Below are 23,866 nucleotides of genomic sequence, written 5' to 3' on the forward strand. Positions count from 1 at the left end.
GATATTTTGCAAAAAAAGACTTAAAGAGTTAAATGAAAGCCATTAAATTCTGCCCATTAAATGAAAATGGGCAGAATGTGCCCATTTTTAAAATAAATCTGATTTCTCGATGAAAAAAATAGAAGAGATAGAATAATCGTTTACTGAAATAATCGTTAGTTGCAGCCCCTCACACATCTGTGTCTAGTTCCTCCCATTCCTCTCAGCAGAACCTCTCAGGCGCCGTCAGGTCGGATGAGAACCGTCTGTGTGCAGCCATTCTCAGATCCCTCCACGGGTCTCAGAACGGCATTCACAGGAGCTGTGTGTAAAACTCCTTGATCGGTTTGAAATATATTTGGATTAAATAATAATGTATCATTTAAATGGGCACAAAATTAATTAATTTGTGTGTTGACATGCAGCAGGCTTTAAATTTTTTTTTTTTTTTTAAGAATACAAGCACTGACATGAGCAGAGTTGTAAAATTTCCCTTAAACATAATAATAAAAAATAACAGAAGAAGAAGTTGTACTTCTGTTTGTGCCTAGCAGAAAAACAAACCAACTCAGCGGTGTGTTGTTTTTGTGTCCTCTGAGCGCCCAGAACGAGCCTGTGGCAGGTCTTAACAACTGCTGAGACGTTTCTGCGTCCCCTAATTAAGCTACAGGCCGAGCAACACAAGCTGTTGGTCTTCCTGCGTCACAGGATGAGAGCACAAGAGGAAATAAAGATCCTCCCAAGTTTTGACCGTAAAATACTAGTTTTAGGCCAGATTTGCTTCCCATACTTGGCGTCTTAGCCACTGCTGCTACACATGGCACATGCACACGGTCCGGTCAGTTTGCTACAATCAGAATAACATAATCAGAACAAGTGTTTACATGCACGCTATTTGGATTATCAGTTTGCATAAACCAGACCTCTCGTTCAGATTACAATAGATTCAGAATATTCTGATTGGGCCGGTCTCATTGATTTATTCCAATGATGTCCATGTAAACGTACGTAATCTCAACTATCTTGTGCTCCCTTCCTGTTCTCAACATTTCTTTCCGTACTTCTCGATTGCAGAGAAGGAAATAAAATGATTAGTCGTCAGCTACGAAACGTGAGTACAATCCCAAGTGAATGTTAAAAAAACAAAAATCCTCTGAAGTACAAATGCCTACTAAAAATTGTCTGAATGGGTTTTAAAAAGAAAGATCTGGTCAAACTGATGACGAGATCCATATGTGATCCGCTCCACACCGTCCCATCTGGTTCTGGGTTAATGTAGAAGTCCAAAGGTTGTAGTCCTGCACCACCCACCTTACATCATCCAGCTGATCCCGGTGGTGACTCAGAATTCAACATGGATCTTTATTCATACACAATAGTTTGACAGTCAGCCATTCTTTATTGTTGGATACGTAAAGAAACAAATTGGTGTGACTCAGCAGTATTACAGATTTACCAGCTCAGCACACTGCAAAAACACAAAGTCTTACCAAGGAGGTTTGGTCTATTTTATAGTGAAAATATTTTATCACACTTGAAATAAGACAAAACTAACTTACAAGTAACTTTCCAGCAACATTTGGTGTTTGTTTTAATCAAATAATTCCTTGATATTAATGAAGTAATATTTCCACTGGCGGATTGTTTCACAGATAACATTTTTCCCACGTTAGAAGTGAAATAACCTGCCAGTGGAACAAGAACTTTTAAAAATCAATGTTAAGGAATTATTGATTTAAAGCAAGTTCTAATATCTTGCTGAAAAGTTACTTGTAAGTTAGTTTTCTTATGTCAAGTGTACTACTATATTTGTGCTAGATACTAGGCCAAAAATACTTAAGATTTTGGGTTGTTTGTAGTGTAAGCTTAGGATATTAGAACAACCAGTGCAGTCGACGGTTCTTCCTGCTGTCATTTTTATCTAAACTGTTTTTCCTCCCCTTCTCCTCTTAAACAGTGCCAGCCTGATGAATGTCTGCTAAGAAATGTGGCTAAATTATTTTATGTTTTTGATCGGTATTTACGAGGTCATTGAACCTCTGCACACAGAGGGAACAGCACCCAACAGCTCCCCTCTGCTGAAAACATGTTCTTTCTAACAAAATAGTAATTAAATGTTCCTTTTTTGTGCTTTGCTATTGTGAAACGTCACCTCGCCTTCTCCTGCTTTAATAAGGGAAAGTATCACGAAGGTGTGGAGGACTCGGACAGCGCGCTGGGGGTGTGCGACGGCAGCCGCAGGGCGCTCTACAGGAAGGCGCTGTGCCTGAAGGAGCTGGGGAAGCACAAGGAGGCGTACAACTGCACCACCGTCTGCCTGCTCAGCAATCCTCAGGTACGGTTAAAGGTTTGTGCTAAGACGTGTAAAACAAGCTGGGTGAAAGAGTCAAAAGACTCACTCGTTTAACTCTCAACAGGACAAGCAGGTGATTGAGCTGTCACAGGAGCTGGCCTCCCAGCTGGGGATGAAAATTCGAAAACCTTACGTGAGTTCAAAGGGGAGGAAGTGAGGTGATGTTTACCTTGGGAAGCAAAAGAAAAACATTTTTTTAAGCTTTGGTGTTGAGTTATTGAGCTTCATAAAAAAACAACAAAACAGTGAAACTAAACCAAAGCCCAGCTTAGGTTGGTATAAATTCTATCTTGTAGTGAATTTGGACAATAAGGAAAGAAAAGTCAGTTTTCTTGCCAAAGCGTTATGAACTAATATTTGAGTTACAAATGGAAAATAATATTGAAAATATTTTAATTCTGTAGCTATGACACATTTTTATTGGTTTTACTGGATTTCAATGTTTGGCTTGGGTGTAATGATCCTTCAGTCGACGTTTAAGACTATGCTGTGATTTTTCCTTTTACATCATTTATTCTTATAGTGGTTTATGCTGTTAGGCTGTATTAGGTTATGCTTACATTTAAAGTCACCCCCAGATTGTACTTTATATATTTTTCTCCCCTTTCTTTCTTCTAGACCCCTCCCAGTAATGTTATTCGAAATGGTGTGAATCCTCCCAGTGTCGATGCAGCAGGTCAGAAATCTTCACTTTCAAGTCTGCTCCCTAATTAGCGCAAAATCAGCCAAAGGTTTGAAACTTCTGTGAGATAAATTTTCTTTTTGCTTCACACAGTCAACTTCTGCAGCCTTCCTAAGCCTCCTGGCTCCAGTCGTCCTGCAGTCGCTCACCAGGTGAAAGCTGTGGAGGACTTGGAGGTGATGGACGAGGACTTGGACACTCTGCTCGACAGCTTTCCTACTGGCCAGGTTCCATCTGAGGTACAGTGGGCTGTGTTTTTTTTTTTCTTTGAAGATGAGTAAACTTTATGTAGGAAAAGTAGTTACTACCGGGGGTCCACACATCCTTCAGCTGTTTGGAGGAGTGTGGTAAATGACGGTCAGGAAGTGAGGGCAGGGTTGTCCTGTCAGACCGTCAGTTCCCGAAACGACACAAGTTTTCTGGACCTGATCCTGGGTGTGCTGATTGTTAAGAGTAAAAGATGTTTGGGATCCATCTGAGACCGTGGGTAGGTTAAATATGTATGTCTAAATTTAAGACATTAAAATGTCTTAAATTCATTTAAAAGAAATTTAATTGGCTTTAAATATGTTAATCACAAGTCTTAAATTTTGTTATGGCAGGACTATTTAAAAAATAAAAATTATTTCTTTTTCTCAATGGATTTTTTTGTCAGGCAAAAAGTTTGAGTCACACGCAAAATCTTGCTTGTGACTCGAGACGGTTAATGCTACTGGCAACTAGCTGCTAGTATACTCTTGCTAGTTAGCTAGTTTTATTGCCACTTTAATGGGCACAAAGCAGGATTTATAGTTTTTGCCATGCTTGCTTGTAATGCAACAAGTTCTCCCAACAACCCCCTGTATTTGTAGTTGTTTTTGCATTAATTTTTATTCGTGATGGCATTACAAATTTCTCAAAAAGCTTTAATGTTGACTTCCTGAAACTGGCAGACACCCTGTATTGCTACTTTAACCTTAGTCAGTTGCTATAAATAATCATTTTAGCCGTTTCTTCTCTTATCTCCAAATCTTTCTCAGGCTCTGCTGTTCTCAGACCCTGGCCATGCGGCCACTTCCACCCCCTTCCTTCCTGCCCCAACGCCGCAGCTGCCCCCGGCCTTTTTTAGCTCATCCATCAGCCGGCTCAACTCCTTGGACTCGTTCACGAATGGCAATCACGGCACAACTGCTGCAGCTTTGGATATCCTCGATGACCTCTACACTGCTGGGAATGGATGCCGAGCAGACGCCTCCACACTGGATAACCTGGATGGGCTTGATTCTCTGGACATCCTTGACGACATTTTGGACTTGACGCCGAATGGTGCTGCTGCTGCTTCTGCTAAGGAGCCTAAAACGGAGCTTGGCGAGGGAAGAAAGACTCTAGATGAAGTGTGGAATGAAACGGACACTGCGGGGTCCGTCGCTGATATAAATCCTCAGAATGGCCACGATCCTAAAGTCGCCGCTAACGCCACAAAGCAGCTCGACTCTCTAGACGCCTTGGACTCCTTCCCCGCTGTGGAACGTGTTGGGCCTGCTCTACCAGGGGTTTCTGTTGGTGGAACAAGCCTTGACTCCCTCTCTGACTTCAGCTCAAACGGTGATTAAAGTTGATCTGTAACTCATTGGTTAACCAGAATGGTAGGGGTGGGTGATATGGACATGCAGGAGGCTTCATTTTAAGAACCGTGTGGATGCAAGGATGGGGGGGGGAAAGTTACATTTTAGATGTTTCTTCGCTCTTTGTAATTTGTGCTCTGGTATTACTCCTCAGGTTTCTCAGAGTCTGTCAGATCTGCAGTTTCCGTAACAAAATCTCCAAATAAACTCAACAAAGTAAGACTGGGTTCACAACCGGTTGACTGCTGTTTTATTTTTGTCATTGTTTTTTTTTTAACATTAATAGGAATCATTTTCACTTGCAGGTGAAGGATACCCATGATGGGACTGTCTCTAACCAGCTGTCCTCCACCCATGACTTCCTGCCGGCTTGCGCCCTCTGTTTTCCTCGTGGAGGTCCGTTAGACGTTTTCTCTTCATCGGATTTGATCCTGACGGATGTCTACACATAGGTTTTAAATGTGTGGGTGTATTTCCTTCCCCTAGGTAAAAGTGTGTACAGTTTTGTTCACAAGCCAGACCTGGTCCACAACTGTAAGAGAGACATTTTGTTATGCAGACGGAAAGCTGGCTCTTCCTCAGAGTGGACGAGAGTGAGACCGCTTCCTGCCTGGACTTCATTCTACGGACCTTTTGTTCTTTGTCGAGGTAAGACGACATCAAAGAGACGGTGTTTGTGGTATACAAGCACGGCTAATGATTGCTGCGTGAGTTTTTCAACAAAATAACTCTGTTCCTTTTATCTACCTTGCATTTTTTTTTTTGCTGTTTCATCCATAATAACTGGTAAAAACTTTGAGAATTAAATGCTATAGGTAACAGCTCGGTTTGCTTGTTCAGACATAAAATCTGTTAGCCATTTATGCTGCTTGCTTCAACTACTTTCTATTTAAGTAAACGCAGTTTGGACAAGTTTATTAAAGATGACTGTGTTCAGGTCCAGCTCAAGGTCATTTGAAGCTGGAAGCTGCAGATGACAAAGAAACACTTAATGCCTGGTATTTGATAGCAGTCGCTGCGTTTCCGTACACAAAACTTTGTCGATATTCCTCCAAACACAATTTTGGTGTTTCCATTAAATGAAAAGGAAATAAAAGTCACTCTTTTATTTATGAAAGAGTGACTTTTATAAGTTTAAGTTTATAAGTATAAGTTTGTTTACGCGATAAATGATTAAAAAAATATTCCGTGACATGATCCACCTAGCACTTCCTGTTGTCGTCTTTGTCTTTCTCAGCGGTTCGTCACGACTTGTGTGACGCAAAATAAGTGTCTCCAATGCAGCTTTGCGAAATACACTAATTTCAATATGGCGGAAAACCCGCAAAACCTTTTGATCAGAAAAAAAATTGCTTTTTCAAAAGTGACAAGTTTCTATTAAGCAAATTTATTTTAATAATTCCAATTTGTGCATTTTTTTGGTCAATGGAAACGCAGCTTATTGCTCAGTTGCGGTGGTGTGAAAAAATATTTATTCCTTAGATATATTTTGTGCGTTTGCTTGTTTTGTCACACTAATACTACGATAAAAACTAATGTTGATATCAGAGAAAGATATTGAGTGTAAATACAGCAGTTTGAAGTCACACCACAGCATCTCTTTCAGATTGAAGTTCAGACTTTGACTAGGCTTTTCCAAAACCGTAATTTAATGTTTTAACAATTAGTGTTTAAGCTTTTCTGCTTGGTCTGTATAACTTTTTTTTCCTTTTTAATAAATGAAACCATGACTTAAAAACAATTTTTGGAAGTATTTAATCAGGTTATCTTCTCTATTTCTTTGAGCTGAAACATTTATTCCCAAAAACGCAGAAGAAATTATTATTTTTTCATTTTGTATTTAGAGCTGCTGAGGTCTGGGGATGCGGGTGTGTGCAAGTTTGGAGAAAAATGCACATTTGCCTACAACCAGCTGGAGATCGACGTTTGGACAGAGGAAAGAAAGGGACGGCTGGACAGGTTCTCCCTGCTTGGAGCATCAGCGGTCCAACTGGACCCGGTGAGCAGCATCATCGGCCTTCTGCAGGAACACAAGGGCATGTTTATCTTCCTCTGCCAGGTCAGTGCGCGCACACCGTCATATCTGAAAGGTTTAAAACTGAAGACACGAGGGTTGACTTTTAGTTTTCAATTTTTTGTTGTTGTTATGTCTCCTTAGGAATGCTACGACAGTAAACCTAGAATCATCAGTAAGCGCTCCTGTGTCAGTCAAACCATCTGCTCCAACTTGGATGCTCGTCACGACTTTGATGCTAATAAGTGAGTCTGCACCGATCCCGAACCCTCAAGGCTTCTTTCGTTCCAGGTTCACACGACCTCCAACGTCTCCCCTCTGCCTCCCGCCAGGTGCTTGGCCTTTGTGGTGAGGACCCACAACATTAACTACAACAAAGTCCGTCCTTTCAGCGTCGTGTGCCACTTGGATTTGTGCCGACAGGCCATCCGATACGGCTGCCAGAGGGAGGACAATTGTGTGTTTGCCCACTCCGTCGTAGAGCTGAAAACCTGGAGGGTTCAGCGCCATACAGGTGCAGTCCTGTCACAATAACAGACGCACTAGTTTGTTAGTGCCACAGGTTGTATGATCCAGGAAGTTATGTTCTCAGAAGGGTAAAATTTTAAGGTAGATTCAGTCCAGGCTAGCAGTTTCTCCCCCTTTGCTGCAAGATGTTCCACATTCGATTCGTCTGTACCTGAAAATAATCCTTGTAATACATTTCCAAACATTTTTAAAGTGATATTTGCTTCAAAACTTCCTGCATTGCTGTTCTAAAGAGTTGATAAACATTTATTTAAAAGCAGCATGTGTAGTTGATTGCCACCTTGTAAATACTCAATGACAAAATAGTGACCAGTTTTTATTCAAATGTGTGTTCATTTACAGGCATCAGTCTGGATGAGATTGCGAAAGTGTCCACGAGATTTTATGACAAGCAGGAACAAAACGCAAGAAAGGAGAAAGAAAAAAGGGTAAGGAATGAGATTGGTTTCATTGACAGCACACCAGTTTATCTATAGGCTGTTTATTTATTTGAAATTAGTTTCGATCTTGTTTTCATTCAGTAGAAAAAGTATTGACCCATTACAAATTTCTTTTTTTTTCTTTTGTCACAACTAAGTGTTAATGTGTTTGTCAAATAAATGTTAATATCTGAGATAATCTGAAGAAAAACAAAGAGCAGTATTAAAACAATTTAGTTTATGGATAGAACGATCAACCAATCCGGTGCTCTGTTTAAAAGTCACCATCCTTTAAACATGTCCATTAGCCCTTGAAACCAACAACTGGCATCTTTTTTTTTTTTTTACAGTCATTAGAAAAGCAGAAAGGTGTGTGAAAATGTGAGAGTCTTTTTACAGATTTCTGAGCATATATGGCTTGTTTAAGGGCCCACCATATCATCCTTTACCATATTAATCAAACTACTGCCCAAATTTACTGTTTGAATTTGTCTTGGGGTGTTGTGCAGTCTTTGAGTCATGTTGGTAGTTGCAGTTTGAATCTGTGTTTGACATTTTATCCAGATTGAGCTCATTCTACTTTTAAATCAGGAAGCCAGCAATGTTTGGTTACTGTTGCCTTACTGTTAGCAGCAAAAACAAACTGATAATTTTTTTTCTTTCTATTTTATGGCATTAAAAATATTTTAACAAAGAAGGTTTTACAGTTCAGGTGAAGTTTATTGCTGAAAATGTCACTGTTTGTAATATAGTGTTCATTGGCATCCAACTTTCCATGTTGAAATTCTGACTTATGTTTAGGTTTCCTGACTTTTCCCAGGTTAAATGATTTGTGTCCTTTTAAATTTTCTGACTTTTATACAAAAACTGAATTTACGATGTCATGAAATAACATTAGCCTCTATTAATTTTCCTGTCTCCAGCTGTCTTCTGGTGGAGGTGGAGGCAAATTAAAAGGATCAAGCAATGCTGGAGCAAGTCTTAACATGAAGATGAAGTTTGCATGTTCACAGTGCTGGCGGGATGGCCTGATCAGTGAACCGGACAAAGGCCTCAAATACTGTACAGCTAAAGCCAGACACGCGTGAGGAAATACGACAGTCCACATATATTCAGTAGATGTATTTAATGTAACTGGTCTGTAAACTTTTGTTCTTATTCAGGCAAGAATCTTTGGGACTCGGCCCACTGTAGACAGAACCATGCATTCTTGACAGTAGTTATCATAATAAATAAATGTATTATGATATACGAGTACTACTATATTCTCACTAGAAGAAGACCTTAGTGTCAAAACCATTGACAATTTTTTTTAAACCATTAAAATACTGATTCAGTTAATTAAAAATGTTTTTTTTATAGGCACAGATCTGCTCTATTCAGTGTCTAGATTTAATTTAACCCAGTGCCTTTGGGTTTGTGCCCTTTTCATTTCCAGGTGGACCAAAGACAGACGAGTGCTGCTGGTCAGGTCCTCAGAGCGGAGTAAATGGGTTCTTGTCCGACCACTGCCACACGCCAAGAACTTCCCTCTGTACTATGATGTAGGTCTGCTAATCCTAAATATAGGAGGTTTTATGCAAACGCTCATCCCGGACGAGCCCCCAGATTTTTGTTGTATGACTCATTTAGCCCAGAGGTTTAACCTTATGGCCAATGTCTTGAACTGCTACTTCAATATGTCCACATAATGTTGTTTCCCTTTTTGTTCCTACCAATTTATGAGAAATTCCTCCTGCAGTAAAACAAATTCAAGTTGCCTTCCCCGAACCTTCAGAGTTGGTACGATATTCTCAGGCTTGCAATTTTTCTCTTTTTCCTTTTTAAGTGTAGCAGTCACTATAATTTTGGTTTCAACAAAATGCAATACCAACTTCAAGTTGCATCTTTACAATAAGTTTAGCTTTTGTTTTGGGATCAGCTATTGATATTGGCAGCCCCTGTAGAGTTGGGCCTCTTGGCTGCTTCTCTGTTTAATACAAATAAACTCCACACTTCAGATTTTTATGTGGGGGGAAGAAAAAAAAAACTTCTTTCTGTTTACAATTAAGCCCTATTTTGTGCTGGTCTATCGCATAAAATGCAACTAAAACACAAATAGCTTTCTGATTTTTACGTGACAAAATGTGAAAAAGTCGAATTGGTGTGAACACTTTTGCAATTCTGCGTGTATTTATTTGTGTGTTTTTTTTTCCTTCTGTCAGATGTGCGCACAGGTTCTGGAGAAGAGAAAGTGCAACTACACTGGAAACTGCACCTTTGCTCACAGCCAAGAGGAGAAGGAGATGTGGATGTACATGAAAAATAACGAGTGTGAGTGACTTCAGTTTCTCTCCACTGCAGTAGCTATAAAATAATAAAACAATCACACAAGTCCTGTCTGGTGTTTGAATAATTTGGAGTCACATTTTAGATGCTTTTGCTTCATTAAGGAATATTATTGTTTGGTTTGTTAAACCAGTTGTGTTTGTGTTTGCAGTGTATGACATGGAGCAAGTATACAACATGTGGCTAGCTTTAGCTGCTCAAAACCGCCAGTCAGATGGATCCGTGTGCAATCAGTCTAACCCTGGGGAGAAATTCATCGCCATGCCAACCGACTATGCAGAACAAATGGTTGGTGAATGGTCTGTTTGCTTATTAATTGGCATTGCAACAAAAAGGAGGTTTTAAACATGCATCCTTATCATCCCTGTTCTTAGGATGGCTTCCACTGCCGGCTGTGTGGTAAGCACAGTAACAGCGAGCGGCAGTGGCAGCAACACATTTCTACGGAGAAGCACAAAGACCGAGTGTTCAGCTGTGAGGGTGAAGACGAGGCTCTGGCGTGGAGCTACCGCTTCCCTGGAGCGTGTTTTAAAATCTGCCCCAAGTAAGCTCCGTGTCTGGTTGTCCAGTCCTCCTCCACTTCCTCCACTTCAGACGTTTCCTGGGGTCCGGAAACGGCTTAACCCGAGCGAGGACCGGTCGCAAATTGAGCGTAATCTTTGTGATTTCCAGAATCGCCGACGACGGCGGCTGTCCTGACGGGGTAAGCTGCGACTACGCTCACGGTTCAGAGGAGCTGCAGGAGTGGATCGAGAGACGGGATTTTCTCCAACAAAAGCTTGCCAAAGCCAGGGAAGACATGCTCATCATGCCGGACGAGCTTGACTTTGGGAAGTACAACTTTCTGCTTCAGGATTGAGAATAATGGGACTTTGCGGGCCGGTTTTGGGCCCAGCAACCTATCAGTGTGATCGTTTCACGCCTTGTTGAACTGAAACCAAAGGGACAGCAATCAGGATTTCCTGCTAGCCAAATATACCATTGAATCTATGGAAGTATTTGCCTTTCAAAAAATAAGTCACCATCTAAACTTAATTTTGTTAATGTTTTTAAGTTTCTAGCAACACATTTTCTGCTCATTTTTGCATAATGTCAGCGTTGTTGTTAAGTAAAGCATCCTTTGAATGTAATGCATAGACTGTGAAATGTGTAGCTGCCATGAAAGAATCAGTTACATTTTTTCTAAGGTTCATATTCAACCATGCTTCCTATTTTTGTTTTTTCTCTTTCTCCCTCCGTTTGGCTTTTTTTCAGAAGCAGTTTATCCTTTCATCCCACAGTTTGTCACAGTTAGCTTGAATGTTGGAAAAACTTAAAACCCTTACATACTTAAAATCAATGACTTTGATTTTATACAAACAAGCTACGAGGCATTTGGTTATTTTTATTTTTCTCTCAGAATACTAAATAAACGTCAAGAAAACCTGCTGTCAAACACTTTCCTCATTTTAGCCTCTGTTGTGGAGGGGAACCCTCACAAAACTGATGCATAATCTGACATCTTCATTTATATTTTAATTTTGCAGAGATTCTCCTTTTTTCTTAACTTTTTTTTAAAAATAAGAAACAGTTGGATGTTTTCTTAATATGCTGAGGGTACCAGGAATACAGGGCTAAGCATAATAAATTCAACCCTGCTTGCAGTAACATACTTTTACCAAAAAGCCAATATAAATAACAGATTTACAGTCTTTACACAATTCTTTACATGTAGAAAAATATCCATTTGTAGCTAAATTCTTGGTGGCTTTATTTGGTCCAGTTAACAATCCCAAGCATTTTATAGTTCTACTTTTTAGGTTTGTCAGGAGCTGGAGCAACTTCTCTTTAAACCCTGGGGTTTAAATATGACATGACAGTTAATGGTTTTTTTTAGTCCATGTTTTTTTAGCCGCTAGGCTGCGCTAGGATGCTGTTTTTTCTTTTCGTGTCTCCACACATGGTAAGCAGGATGCTAATACCGAGATGTAATTTAAAACATACTGAAATGTCAGTATACTTAATCGTTTACTTTTAAAGTAAGCGTTAAGTGAAGTTTAAAAAGTTCTATTTTGAGCATATGTTTTAAAATATACACAAAATATCTTTAAAAGCATATTGTTTCATTGGTACACTTGAGAAAATACATATTTTTGCTCACTTAAAGTATACTTTTATTTAATATATTTCTTAAAAGTGTATTCCATACAATTATATTTAAGTGTGTTTAAAGTTGTGTCAAAATTAGTACAAGCATGCTTTTAGTATACTTTGTATACATTTATAGGTAGTACACTTAATACTTAGTATACTTAAAATGTACTTGCACAAATGTAAGTATGTTTGAAATATACTAAAGTAATTTTTTCACTAGCGGTTATAGGGGGGAACCTGCAAAGAGTGGGGTCACTAATTAAACATGCCAACATTTTTGGGTGGAGTAAAGGTGAACAAAAGTCCTACCATTACAAATATAAGCCTGTGGCGTTTGCTGCAATGTACTCTAATTGGAACAACGTGACTTGATCAGATCTAAGTTTATGCTTTTTATTAACAAATGCTAAACCAAACAATATGTGGGAGAAGCATCTCAGTGGAGCACCAGCTTCTTGACTGACATGGTAACAGTAACTGTACTATATTGATTCTTTTGAATGAATGAAAATCACTTTAGAACTAGATTTTGAGCGTGAACGTTTATATCAATCGACTTTACGCAGATGTTATCGTCTTCTTTTTAGACAAAGTTCTCCCGATTGCTCAAACAAGCAGATTGTGCCGCGTTCACCACGCTCTCTCTGCGTTGCACTGCCTGCGTCGGCCACTAGGAGTCACTGCTCGCCCCTAATGAAGCCCTGCTGTGGGCCGCACGTGCAGACGTGCATGGTGTACGGAACCCAGCTTTCCAGTCTGTGAAGTCCTGTTGTTGTTGTTGCTTTGAGGACCCGCCTCCCCGCTTTCTGATTGGCTCGCCAGCTCAACTGAAAGGCCGCGCTGTCGAACCCACGGAGTTCGGGGGCGTGGCTTCTGCTACTTATTATATCCATAATACTTGGAGACATGTGGGCGTCCCTGTGATGCAGAGAAGTTGGTGAAAAGTGAAAGAAGTGACTTGCAGAGCGCATATACTGGGGTTGCTTCGTATTTTGAGGATCTTCTTCTGAGTGGGAGCAGTTTCTGTCATTTTTGCTGGACTTTCTTTTCTTGTCGACAAGAGCAGGTGCGTCACGGTTCAGCATGTCAGCAACGAGTGAAATCCTCTTTGGAGATAGAAGCGAGATTCCTGATCTCCTAAAAGCCCTGGCCGACTATCCCTTCTCTTTTCCAGCTTTTGATGACATCGGTGAGTGGCTTTTTAATGCTGTTTGTTAATTATTTCATTCATAAAAAGTTTGCATCGATTTCTGTTTTTTTCTTTATAGCCTACTTTAAACGATTTAATGCCATTTTAAGTGGAGGTATACTCCTACTGTAGGGTTCTGTAAAGCCTAACTATACACTTTAATCTTAGACTAGTGCTAGTTACATTACTTGTAAAGGGTTGCATTAAGTATCTCCATATAACCAGAAATAAATTACTAATTATAAACAATCATGGGGCCGTTTAATGGTGACATTACTTTGTGACAGTCTAAATATTTTTCTTTTGTTTTCTGTGATTTGAAGTTGATGCAGTTTGCGCTCACAAGGTATTAAGTAAAAATAAATTGAAACAAAGAGTTGCACCGTGTACTGGGAAATAATCTGTGATTCATTAGCTAAAGGTGCAACAGTCGCAGGTGAGTTTTAGGTGTGGCTCACTTAGAAGTGTGCAAATATGTCCCCTCCTCATGAACAGCTGTGACATCACCAGATTGCAATCTTTCAGCTTATGGTGACAACATGGCCACCCGCAGCTGATGCAACAGAAGGGAAACGGCCTTCACTCAGGCTTCACTTTGTGTTTGATTTCTACTCAAACTCAACTTTTCAAAATCACACCCTTCTGAACATTACCACGGCGCAGAGAAGTCATTCATTGGCTCTGCAACTTTCAGATTCGTTTAATCTGTAGTCCCCCAAAAAACAAAGTCTTTTGCAGACATCACACTTAAAAAAAAACACACATTGTTGTCTCTTCAAGCAACTTAAAAGTGATCTTTTTAAAAAATAAAATAACATTTTGTTTAGAATTTGTGCGTTGTCTTTTGCTTGGCTACTGAGACTTTACCCATGTGTACGAATTGTTCCTCTCATTAATTGATGTCTCCGAGGATCACAAAACGGAAAGCATATGAATGATTAACACCAGCTGCTTCTGTTTTCTGAGATCCAGTGAAACACATTGCAACAATTGTCAAAGTGAATGTTTTTAAAAGTATGCAGTGCAGGGCCGTTTCAGGACTGGATAGCTCCCCGCGTTGTGTAGTCCAACGGCAGCACTGCTGTTCTCTTAACCCTCAGATTGTCACATCGTCTGCCAAGCTGCACAGAGAAAATTATACGTTTTAGAAGTGGAAATAGGTATTATATTCTGCTGTTGTTGTTGTTGTTTATGTTCAGTTAACGAATGCATCCTGCGATATTTCTGTCGTCTTGTTAAGCGGTTGGAAGAGGGATTCTTTAACTTTTCTGTAAACACCAGTAGTTATAAATGCAACATTTTTCCCTTTTCATTCTACAGTAAGTTTCATCACTCACTCTTACCCTGAAGAAAAGCAAACTGCAACCTTTACTCTTCTGCTACAGTGGGACTGAAGAATTGTGTAAACAGGAAAAAAAGAGGAGAAATGTCACAGGAGTACAAGTGATGCTTCTGAAGGGTTTGTGAAATGATTATATCGCTCACCTGAAATAGGCCAAATCTTCCCCACAATCATCAACAGATCTTCATTATTCTTGTCTTCAAAATGTCAATGTGGATTTCGTTACTATGAATGCAGTGATCAAGTCGCTTTTTCTCAAATTTCTTTACAATAATGCTATCCTTAACATTTATATACACGGTAAAAATGTGAAACCGTTTCCCACAACTTTTAATAGCTTCTAGCGTTTTATTGTTCTACGTTTGTCAAGTAATACAACTATGAGATGTTGATGTTAGTCAATTAACTAGCCTGCATTCTGATGCTTCCCAGATATGGTGGCTGTTGTTTGGCAACTTTACAACAGCATTCCCTGAATAAGAGTGAAGGCAGACGCTTATATAGTTTCAGCACCATTACTGTTTCTCTCAAGCGAAAATATTATATTTCTTGTAAGCAAAATGAAGGCCGTAAAGCTTCGTTTAAGCCAGCTGGCTAGCAGTGTGCAGGCTGGGAGGACTGCCGGTTTGAGCTTGACTCAGCTGGACAAACCTCTGATCACACTGGCTGCACTTTTCCTGGCATTAAAATGACTTAAAATAGTAAAACGTTGGCACTTCCATAGATTTTGAGCACCTATTCAGACCTTTTGACACAGGTTCTGGTGTCATCTGATCTGATTTACTGGCCGCATTGCTCTGCGTGGCATTCATGAACCAGCTGCTGCCTGGGAAATTTCCTGGCCTCCTTTCAGCCTGGACTAGCAGCTTGTTTATCAGGTCGCTATTATTAATGGCGTAAACAGATACAGGCAGTAAAGGTGGGTTGGATACCCGTGACGAGCAGAAAGGTGCGTGGAAACGTGAGCGTCGGCACTTTAACGCGTCTGTTTTAGCAGTGATTAAATTCACTCGTCCTTCGCACGGAGTCGAAGGTTTGCATTTTCGGGAACTAGAAACAAAATCTGCGCACATAAATTTAAAAACACAACAAAAAACCATAAATAAAAAGTTGGTAGTGAATGACGTCTGTTGTGCTCTTCCAGTGTCCTCGCGCGCTTGTCTGCGTGTTTTTAATCCGTGAGCACGCGCGTCCTTGCTGCTGTTCTCCTTTTCCCACACGTGCGGAGGATCTGAAGCCACGCCCCTCGACAGCTTGCGCTTTCACGTGAGCGAAGGCGAGGGCGGGCCGCACGTGTTTGTCCACGAGTGTCCCGTTCTTGCGAGAGAAGTCACAGCAGACAGCCTGTGTTTTGGGGGAGAGCTGCTGACTTGCAACCTTGCCTGCACACAATACGTAAACAACTTTAATTAATTTACTTATTTTCCCCTCATTATCTCTGCGGGTTTTGTCCAATCTAGTGAGTTTTCATTTATATTTTTGTTTTTTTTTTAGCGCTATTTTTATTTAAAAAAAAATATGTTCGGATATCTACACATTCTTACAGTTTGTGCATTTAGTTCGTGATATTATTTTATGTACATTATCTTTCAGCGTTTATTACCTGTAAGACAGAGCAGCTACTACAGCAAAAATAAGACGCTCATACATATTCATGCTCAAAAGCAGCGACAACCAATCAGCTCCCACTATTCCCCCTCAGTAGGCGGGCCTCGCGCTCATGAATATCCAATGAACGCGCTCGGTGGGTACGCAGAACGAGACGGTTGTGAAGTCTATTAGACACGTCTTATTATTGATAAAGAAGGTCCAACATTAGCCGTGGTTACAGAAATAGTGGGAATTTGTGTGGGGGGCTTTTTTTTAATCTCCGTGGTTCTGGACCCAGCATTAGCTGCCAACTCAGCCTCCGTCTTGCCCGTAGCCTTGGCACGGAACAATGCCTGGCAAAGCCGAGGTGGCAGTGGCGCTCCCAGCCGCAGCGGCTCCTCAGGAGTCCTACCCTTTTGTTTTAAAGAAGATCATGGACATCCCACCTCCTAATATCCTGGAGGAAGGAGACGACGGTAAGCTGCCGGTGTCAATTCTAAGAGATTTACAGGGCTGTTATTTTAAGGTAACAGAACTAGTTCACACACACGCACACACTTCCTGTGCTACTTAGGGATCATTATGTGTGCGTGGTTAGTATTAACGGTGTTGGTGATGGAGTGGCCTGTGTGCCATGTGTTGCTCCCAGCCTGTTTCATCCGAGGCTGGGGTTGGGGAGGGGGAGTGGGGGGGAGCGTAAAAAAGAACAAAAAGTTCCCACTTCTCTGGACCGCTCTGAAACCATTAAAACCACTCTGTAAGGACGCTTCCGGACGGAGAAACGGCGTGGCTGTTTTATCCAACTCCTACTTTAAATGTTTTATTTGTTTTTTCTTAGCTCAGATTGCGTCGCTTTGTGTCTGTTTATGCGGAAGGTCCATGATCTGACTTCCGTGACGCCCCATGCTGTAATGTTCCGCTCTCTCCGGCAAAGGAGTCACTGGCGGACTATTTGATTGGAACCCTCCTTTATATTTACACGGTTTTTGACTGTGTGTGACACCACCCGCTTCCTGTTCATGTATAAATACGCCTCTGCTGCCGTGCATGTGTGTACAGTTGGAAACAGAAAATACATATTTATTAAAGCCGACAGTCAGACCTTTCTGCTAAATACGCTAGTTTGTCACCAATAAAGCAAACTGCCAATTTTCTTTGACTAATTTGCTTTAAAACGGATCCTGCAAAGATAAAATGTACCTTTCTGAGCACCAGATCGCCCATGTGTCTAGTGACGTCACACCAGGCAGAATCCGATTTCTTGTGTAGTTTTAAAGTTTTGCTCATCTTTTTAATCAAAACCCTCCCTTAATGCAGTTTTCTTGTTCTGTATCCTGTACAATTCCAACAAAAGATGATGTAGGGAGTTTTTTTTTCTTCTTCTTTAAGGAAAATTTGGGAATCGTAGAACGCATGAACAAGGTTTGTGATGTGAAGCATGACAGACTGGACTGGACCGATTTCACAATCAAATATTTCCAACATTCCTGCTGATAGAAACGCTTTTAAACGGTCCAGTCGAATCATTCGATTAAGCATTGCTGTCCAAAACGAGGAGCCACGGCTGGCCGTATTAAATGTTCTGATTCTCCTCACTGACATTCCATGTAATGGCAGTCTTTAATAAATAATATATAAATTATAATCAGAATAAAAGCATTTAAAATGATGTAATGACTGTAATGTTTATGGGGAGCCGTTCTGAGATTTAAAGTGATCTTTGAAAAGGAGACATGGTTGAGGCACGTCCAAAGGATGTTTTTTTTTTTTTTTTTCTGCAAAATTGCTGCAGGGCTCACAACTTCTGCTGGAAATACTCCAAAATCTACGTCAAAATTTGTCACTTTTCCTTCATTATCAAAACTGATTCTTGTGCCTGTTGTGATTTTTGTCAATCAAACTACACGGAGAACAGAAATGGTGGCTTTCCTTTCATAAAAAACGTCAAGTATTTTATCAACTATTGCGGTGGAAATGTCTGCTTTGTTAGTTTTATTGTTAGTTTTGCATTTGTCAGAGAGTGGAGGGGGGAACAAAAAATGTCCACTGGCTTAATACCTTTCTTTTTTTCTTTTGCGCTTTACGCAGAATTAGAGAAGGAGAAGCAGTGCTCCTCGGAGGATGTGGACGGAGGAGGCGGTGTGGCCTCCAGTGCTGGTGGAGGCTCTAGAGGAGCAGGAGGTGGAGGCAGCGGAGGAGGCGGTGCAGGAGCGTCGGCCTCCCTGACCCCGGCCATCTGGGAGAAGACCATTCCTTACGATGGCGAGACGTTCCACTTGGAGTACATGGACCTGGACGAGTTTCTCCTGGAGAACGGGATCCCGGTGAGCCTGGAGGAGGAGGAGCTACAGAGGACTCTGGCCTCCGTGGAAACCAAAGGCAAACCCGCTCCCAAGGCCGTCGCTGTGGCTCCCGCCGCACCAGTCTCTGCCCCTCCGACCGCCGCCGAAGTCCCCGCCGAAGTCCCCGCCTCAGCATCCCCCGCCGCGCCTCCCTCCGACGCCCCTTCGGATGCAGAGGAAACCGTGACGGTCACGATGTTGCAGCCTGCCAAAATAGAAGAAGAAGAAGAAGAGGAGGAGGAGGAAGGACAAGAAGAGGAAGCTTTGACTGAGGAAGCTCCAGCAGAAGTGAAAGGGAAGAAAACAGGCAAGTAATGGGATCCTTAATTTATTCATTACTGTTTGGATTTACTCTTCTTCTATAGATCCTGAATTAGACTGAGCAGAAAATTACAGTTTAGTTCCACAAAAACTGAAAGCTGGAGCGTTTCCCGTACTTATTGTAGACTGACATCCCCTTGTAGGTTTCACTGTGGTGCACGGAGTCCCTTTGCATACGTAAATACAGTCACATCAGCGGCCAGTCAGTCTACAGCGTTCAAACTTCCACCAAATAAGGCGGTTATTACACTAAGCTCTGAATCTAAAATCATCTACAAAAGGAGATATTAAAAATTAGACGTAAAGTAGATTAAATAACAAACAACGGCTGGTTGCCATATTAGAAAAGGACAAGTCACCCAAAGTACTAAAACATCGTGACGATGTAGTTTTACACACAGAGCCTTGCTAAACTATTCATTCTTGTATTTATTTTTCCCCCATTACATTTTGTCACGTTACAAATCAACTTCAATGTATTTTATATTAATTTTACACGACAGAGAAAAACAAAATGGCTGCTGTGTGAAACGTGGAGATTTAGTTGAACGTATGCCACGGTTTTCAAATTTTTAGTTTTAAAACATTTTATTAACCATTCATCATTCTACTTCCTCTTTAGTTATGTTATTTAGTGCATATCACATCTCAATTACATTGTCGAAGGCAATGACTAATTTAATCCTCTATTGATTTTACAGAAACATCGACATGTTTGACAGCATTTGATCAAAATCTCTCTTGCATCCCGACTCAGTGTTTCCCTCTGAACCCGCAGACGGTAAAGGTGCAGAACGAAACACGCCCTCCCCCATCGACCCAGATGCCATCGAGGTGGACATCAACTTCCAGCCGGACCCCACAGACCTGGTCCTGTCCAGCGTTCCTGGGGGAGAACTGTTCAACCCCCGCAAGCACAAGTTCTCCGACGAGGAGCTGAAGCCCCAGCCCATGATCAAAAAAGCAAAGAAAGTGTTTGTTCCCGACGAGCAAAAGGTAGGCTAGATACAAATATGGCTTCCCTAAATCTAAAGACAGGCGGTCTTCTTTATGGGCCAGAGTTTAGTAGAGTTTAATAAGAAAGCCAACATGTTTTTTTTTTTTTTTTTACTTATTTGCCTGGAAATGGAACAACGTTTGAGTTATTGTTATTTAATATGAACAATTCTCTTCAGTCTTGTTTAATTGTTAGAATTAGTTCAATTTACTTCAATTCAGTTTGTCAAAACCAATTGGCATTGTATGATCACTAGAATTTTTATTTTATGATGACAAATTAGGGCCATATATATAAATCTCATCAATGTTGTAGAAAAAACGGACATTTCTGAGATTAAAAAGTACAACATTTACTAGAAAAAAATATTAATGTAAAAAAAATATTTTGGAAAAACTCGGAAAATTTTCAGAAATATGAAATTGCAAAACATTTTCAAAATTTTTGGAAATTTCCAAGATTAATCTCAAAATGTGAAAAATTTTCAACTTTTCAAACTCTGAAAAAAAGAGAATAATCTCAGAAATGTTAATTTAAAAATAAAAAAAAATACTATAAAAAAAACTGAGATTATTTTTAGATTAATCTCAGAACGTTTCTTGAAAAAACTTAGAAAATCTAAAAATTTTAGAAAATTTCCAAAATTTAAATTTTTTGGGGAAAGTTTTTAGATTAATCTCAAAATTTCTGAGTTGTGTTTAGCAAATTTCTGACTACTCAGACTCAGAAATTTTCAAGTTTTTTCTAGAAAGTTTCTGAGAGTCTCCTCTTTTTGAAAAATATTTACAATGCCACTAATGTGCCCTTGTACAATTCAGATTCAATTACATACATGCAGTGCGAACCCTGTCATACACTCATGATTGGTAAAATGTCGGTAGCATCAAGATTTTAACTTTGAGTCCTTATGTTTGTCACTAATTCCGCCAGGATGATAAATACTGGTCCAGGAGGAAGAAGAACAACCTGGCAGCGAAGCGTTCCCGCGATGCGCGGCGGCTGAAAGAGAACCAGATCACGGTGCGGGCCTCCTTCCTGGAGCGGGAAAACGCCGCGCTGAGGCAGCAGGTTGCCGAGCTGCGGAAGGACTGCGGCCGCTGCAAGAACGTCGTGGCCCGCTACGAGGCCAAGTACGGCCCTCTGTAAAGACAAAAACAAATAAGAAAAAAATAGAAAAGAAACGGCGACGAAAAAGAAGAACGAAATAAAAAGAAATCTAGAATCCAGCGAGACAGAAGCAGAACTCCCTTCCCCGCAGAATCCCAACACGAGACACACACCTAAATTTGCAATGTTGTCTTCACCGACCTGCGGTCGAGCGCCAGCTGACGTGGAGATGCTGGAGGTTTGGACACACGCTGTCAGGTGATGGGGGTGCGACGGGAGCGGTGGTCGCAGGAAGGCCTGTGGAGAGCGCCTGGCTCCTACACTGAAAGAAGTGGTCGATTGTGGGTGTGGAAAAAGTCATAAAGTGTAGAAAAAGAGGAAAGCTGGTGCAGCAGAATCTCTCTCTCTATCTCAGTCTCTCTCTCTCTCTCTCTCTCTCACACACACACACTTCGGTTTTATCACCACACCACTGCTTCTTGGAGGACCAAGTCGTGGACAGGCTCAATCAGGCTAATTAAACGAGCCGGAGTTAGCTTCGTGCCGGTACTGCTAGCAGGGCAGACTGCTGTCGGCGGGCTTCCGTCCCAGTTCTTCCCCGTGTACACGTCGTGTTTTTGTGTATTCTTAGTGTGTGTAACTCATCATTGCACTTTTTTCCCTTAAAACACACACACTCACACATTAGCTGTGTGAGAACAGGTAGCCGTTAGCCGCCTAGCTCACTTTAAAACCGCAGAAGGAAGATTAAAAAAAAAAAAAAAAAACCAGTAGCTCCTCATAGAGGATTATTAAGAGGGTGTTGAAGGCTAATAAATTCTGAGTTGTATAAAAATGAAGACTTTACAAATCAAGGAAGAAAAGTCAATTTTTATGTCAACCAGACGGTAAAAGTTTGACGAACTCGGAGGCCCTCATTCGTGGAGGGGTATGTTAAAACGCAGAGATGTTTATTTTACTGCACACTGCAAGTAGAGGGCGCTAGAGTCACTGTCTCCCCACCAAAGGTGTCGTGACACGGGATTGATTTCTTCTGTCTTTTTTTTCCCCCTAAACATGTAGCCAGGGCCCAGAGCCCGCGTGCTTGTAAATAATATATATTATGATTATTTTTTTTCCTAAGACAGGGACTATGAAAGGTGTCTTTGTTAAACCAATAATATCCTAATGTTTGCCAAATAAGGAGTGCTGTATTCTCTCTGATGGTAATAACACATCTGTTAATTGTGGTGTAAGAAACCAGTTTTTTCATTCTTTAACAAACAGTTATACAATGAAAACCAATGACCGAGCAGGGAATTCAATGGATAAACTGTGTTTTTGGATGTTTTTCAAACAGATTTCTAAATGTCTTTGTTATTTCCTCCAGGATATGTGACGCTTTGCTTTACCTCATTCAGCACGTCCTACCAGGGCCAGTCCAAGGTTTTTAGTAGAACTTGACACAAGGCCCCGCTTGCAATTAAGTCTCACAAGCGTAATTAAAAGACATTTAATTATACAATCTGGCTGGGAGAGACTGAATTGTACATGAATGTGAGCTCCACCTCAGATATTTTTAAAAAAATGTCTTAAAATTTCATTTAAAAAATCTTAGCAAATTTTAAAAATCAAATTTATTACATCTTATAATGAAATAGAAATGATTAAATTAGCGGCAATAAATTGCTAGCATGACCATCAAACTAAATTTCCCCTTGTATGAAGACATAACACATTTTGTACGTTTTTTAAAAAATAAAACAACTTTAAAGGTAATTAAAAAAATGTAAAGCTATTAAAAACGAATCATTAGTTTTAAATTGCGACTCCAACATCTAACTAAATGTATATATTTTTTTATTTATATAAAAACACGATTGAAATGAATTTGAAAATTAAAAACTTTGAAAGTTCTCTTTAAAGTCTGACTACCGCTCATGTAAAAGTCACGATTTCTCATAAACATGACTGTAAACATTGGCTTCTGACATCTATCAGCTGGAAGTAGTGTGATGGTGAAAGGGCTCTTGGGGGCTCCCTGCTGGCCTGGGGGCCCAAAGCAGTGACTTAGCCTGGCTACTCTACTTCCCATTCTGATTGGATGCATTTTAGCAGAGCTAAAGTTGGCTTGGTTGAAGTAGAAAGCATGTAAGCGGCAGGTTAGTTCTTTATGGCGCAAACTTTGGTTGAATTCCCTTTTGCTAAAATGGCCGAACCTGTTTCTAATTCAGTATCACAGACTGTTAGGGGTTTCTACATTTTGTAATCGGCTGGTTTGGGCTCCTTCTCACTGTACTCTTGGAAAGATAATTAATGTGGCAATAATACTCTGTTATGTAATGCCTGTTTAAGTTTAAGTAACGATGTTATGTGTAAAACGTGCTATGACGTACTAAATAGAAATGTCCCCAAGTCGTCGTGCTTCCAGTTTTTGGTCTTCTTTCCTTAAGGATCCTAATGCATGAAATCCAGTAAAGCTCGTCTTTATTTTCTCTTGTAAGTGTCACACCAAGTGTACTTATGTCTGTAAAACCATCACTAAATATAGGATGTGTTTTTGGATGCCTAAGATACTTACTCTGTAAAAAAAATAAATAAATTATTATAATAATAATAATAAAAAAAGATGTCCTCTGCTTATGATGGGCACAACAGCACCATCTGTCTCAGCTGAAAGCGGTATCTTTTTCTAACTATTCTAAGGGTTGACTTCGATTTACTGCAAATTGAATTATGTCAACGATATACACTGGATCAGTCGGTGCTTCCTGTGTTTTCATAAAGGCTAATAACGTTCTCGGTGGTGTAGTATAAAGGACATTTTTAGAGCAGCGTGCGTTTTCCTTTATGCCTTTTGGACAGTGCGAACATTTTATTTTTCCCACTTAATGGAAAACACGTTTCTCCTAAAAAAAAAAAAAAGGGTTGAAATTTAATGCCATTACGGACGTTTTTA

At 40.4% G+C, this 23,866-nt stretch overlaps 2 protein-coding genes across 4 annotated transcripts in view; both read left to right on the forward strand.

The window, feature by feature from the left end:
• LOC114159652 (zinc finger CCCH domain-containing protein 7B-like) overlaps positions 1–11,342 on the forward strand; it is a 14,487-nt gene extending 3,145 nt beyond the window's left edge. The window contains exons 5-22 of the mRNA XM_028041685.1: positions 2,156–2,314; positions 2,397–2,465; positions 2,951–3,008; positions 3,108–3,253; positions 4,034–4,598; positions 4,773–4,834; positions 4,924–5,014; positions 5,105–5,266; positions 6,463–6,677; positions 6,777–6,877; positions 6,965–7,146; positions 7,503–7,588; positions 8,503–8,663; positions 9,018–9,123; positions 9,784–9,892; positions 10,059–10,195; positions 10,282–10,451; positions 10,580–11,342. Coding sequence (XP_027897486.1) covers positions 2,156–2,314; positions 2,397–2,465; positions 2,951–3,008; positions 3,108–3,253; positions 4,034–4,598; positions 4,773–4,834; positions 4,924–5,014; positions 5,105–5,266; positions 6,463–6,677; positions 6,777–6,877; positions 6,965–7,146; positions 7,503–7,588; positions 8,503–8,663; positions 9,018–9,123; positions 9,784–9,892; positions 10,059–10,195; positions 10,282–10,451; positions 10,580–10,766 — 2,766 coding nt within the window. The 3' untranslated portion in view covers positions 10,767–11,342. The remainder of the gene's footprint in view (positions 1–2,155; positions 2,315–2,396; positions 2,466–2,950; positions 3,009–3,107; positions 3,254–4,033; positions 4,599–4,772; positions 4,835–4,923; positions 5,015–5,104; positions 5,267–6,462; positions 6,678–6,776; positions 6,878–6,964; positions 7,147–7,502; positions 7,589–8,502; positions 8,664–9,017; positions 9,124–9,783; positions 9,893–10,058; positions 10,196–10,281; positions 10,452–10,579) is intronic.
• Positions 11,343–12,949: 1,607 nt separating this feature from the next.
• Positions 12,950–22,547, forward strand: tefb (TEF transcription factor, PAR bZIP family member b). Of its 3 annotated transcripts, none has more exons than XM_028041696.1 (4): positions 12,950–13,229; positions 18,250–18,810; positions 19,603–19,820; positions 20,752–22,547. In XM_028041696.1, the coding sequence occupies exons 1-4, from the start codon at positions 13,124–13,126 to the stop codon at positions 20,965–20,967; spliced, it is 1,101 nt and encodes a 366-aa protein (XP_027897497.1). In that variant the 5' UTR covers positions 12,950–13,123; the 3' UTR covers positions 20,968–22,547. The 3 variants fall into 3 exon arrangements, with proteins under 3 accessions (XP_027897497.1, XP_027897496.1, XP_027897495.1); XM_028041695.1 differs by lacking the exon at positions 12,950–13,229 and adding an exon at positions 16,153–16,637 and having other exon boundaries at positions 19,618–19,820; XM_028041694.1 differs by lacking the exon at positions 12,950–13,229 and adding an exon at positions 16,181–16,637.
• The last annotated feature ends 1,319 nt before the right edge of the window (positions 22,548–23,866 follow it).

This window comes from Xiphophorus couchianus, chromosome 16, assembly GCF_001444195.1.
Source record: "Xiphophorus couchianus chromosome 16, X_couchianus-1.0, whole genome shotgun sequence".
NCBI classification, from domain to species: Eukaryota; Metazoa; Chordata; class Actinopteri; order Cyprinodontiformes; family Poeciliidae; genus Xiphophorus; species Xiphophorus couchianus.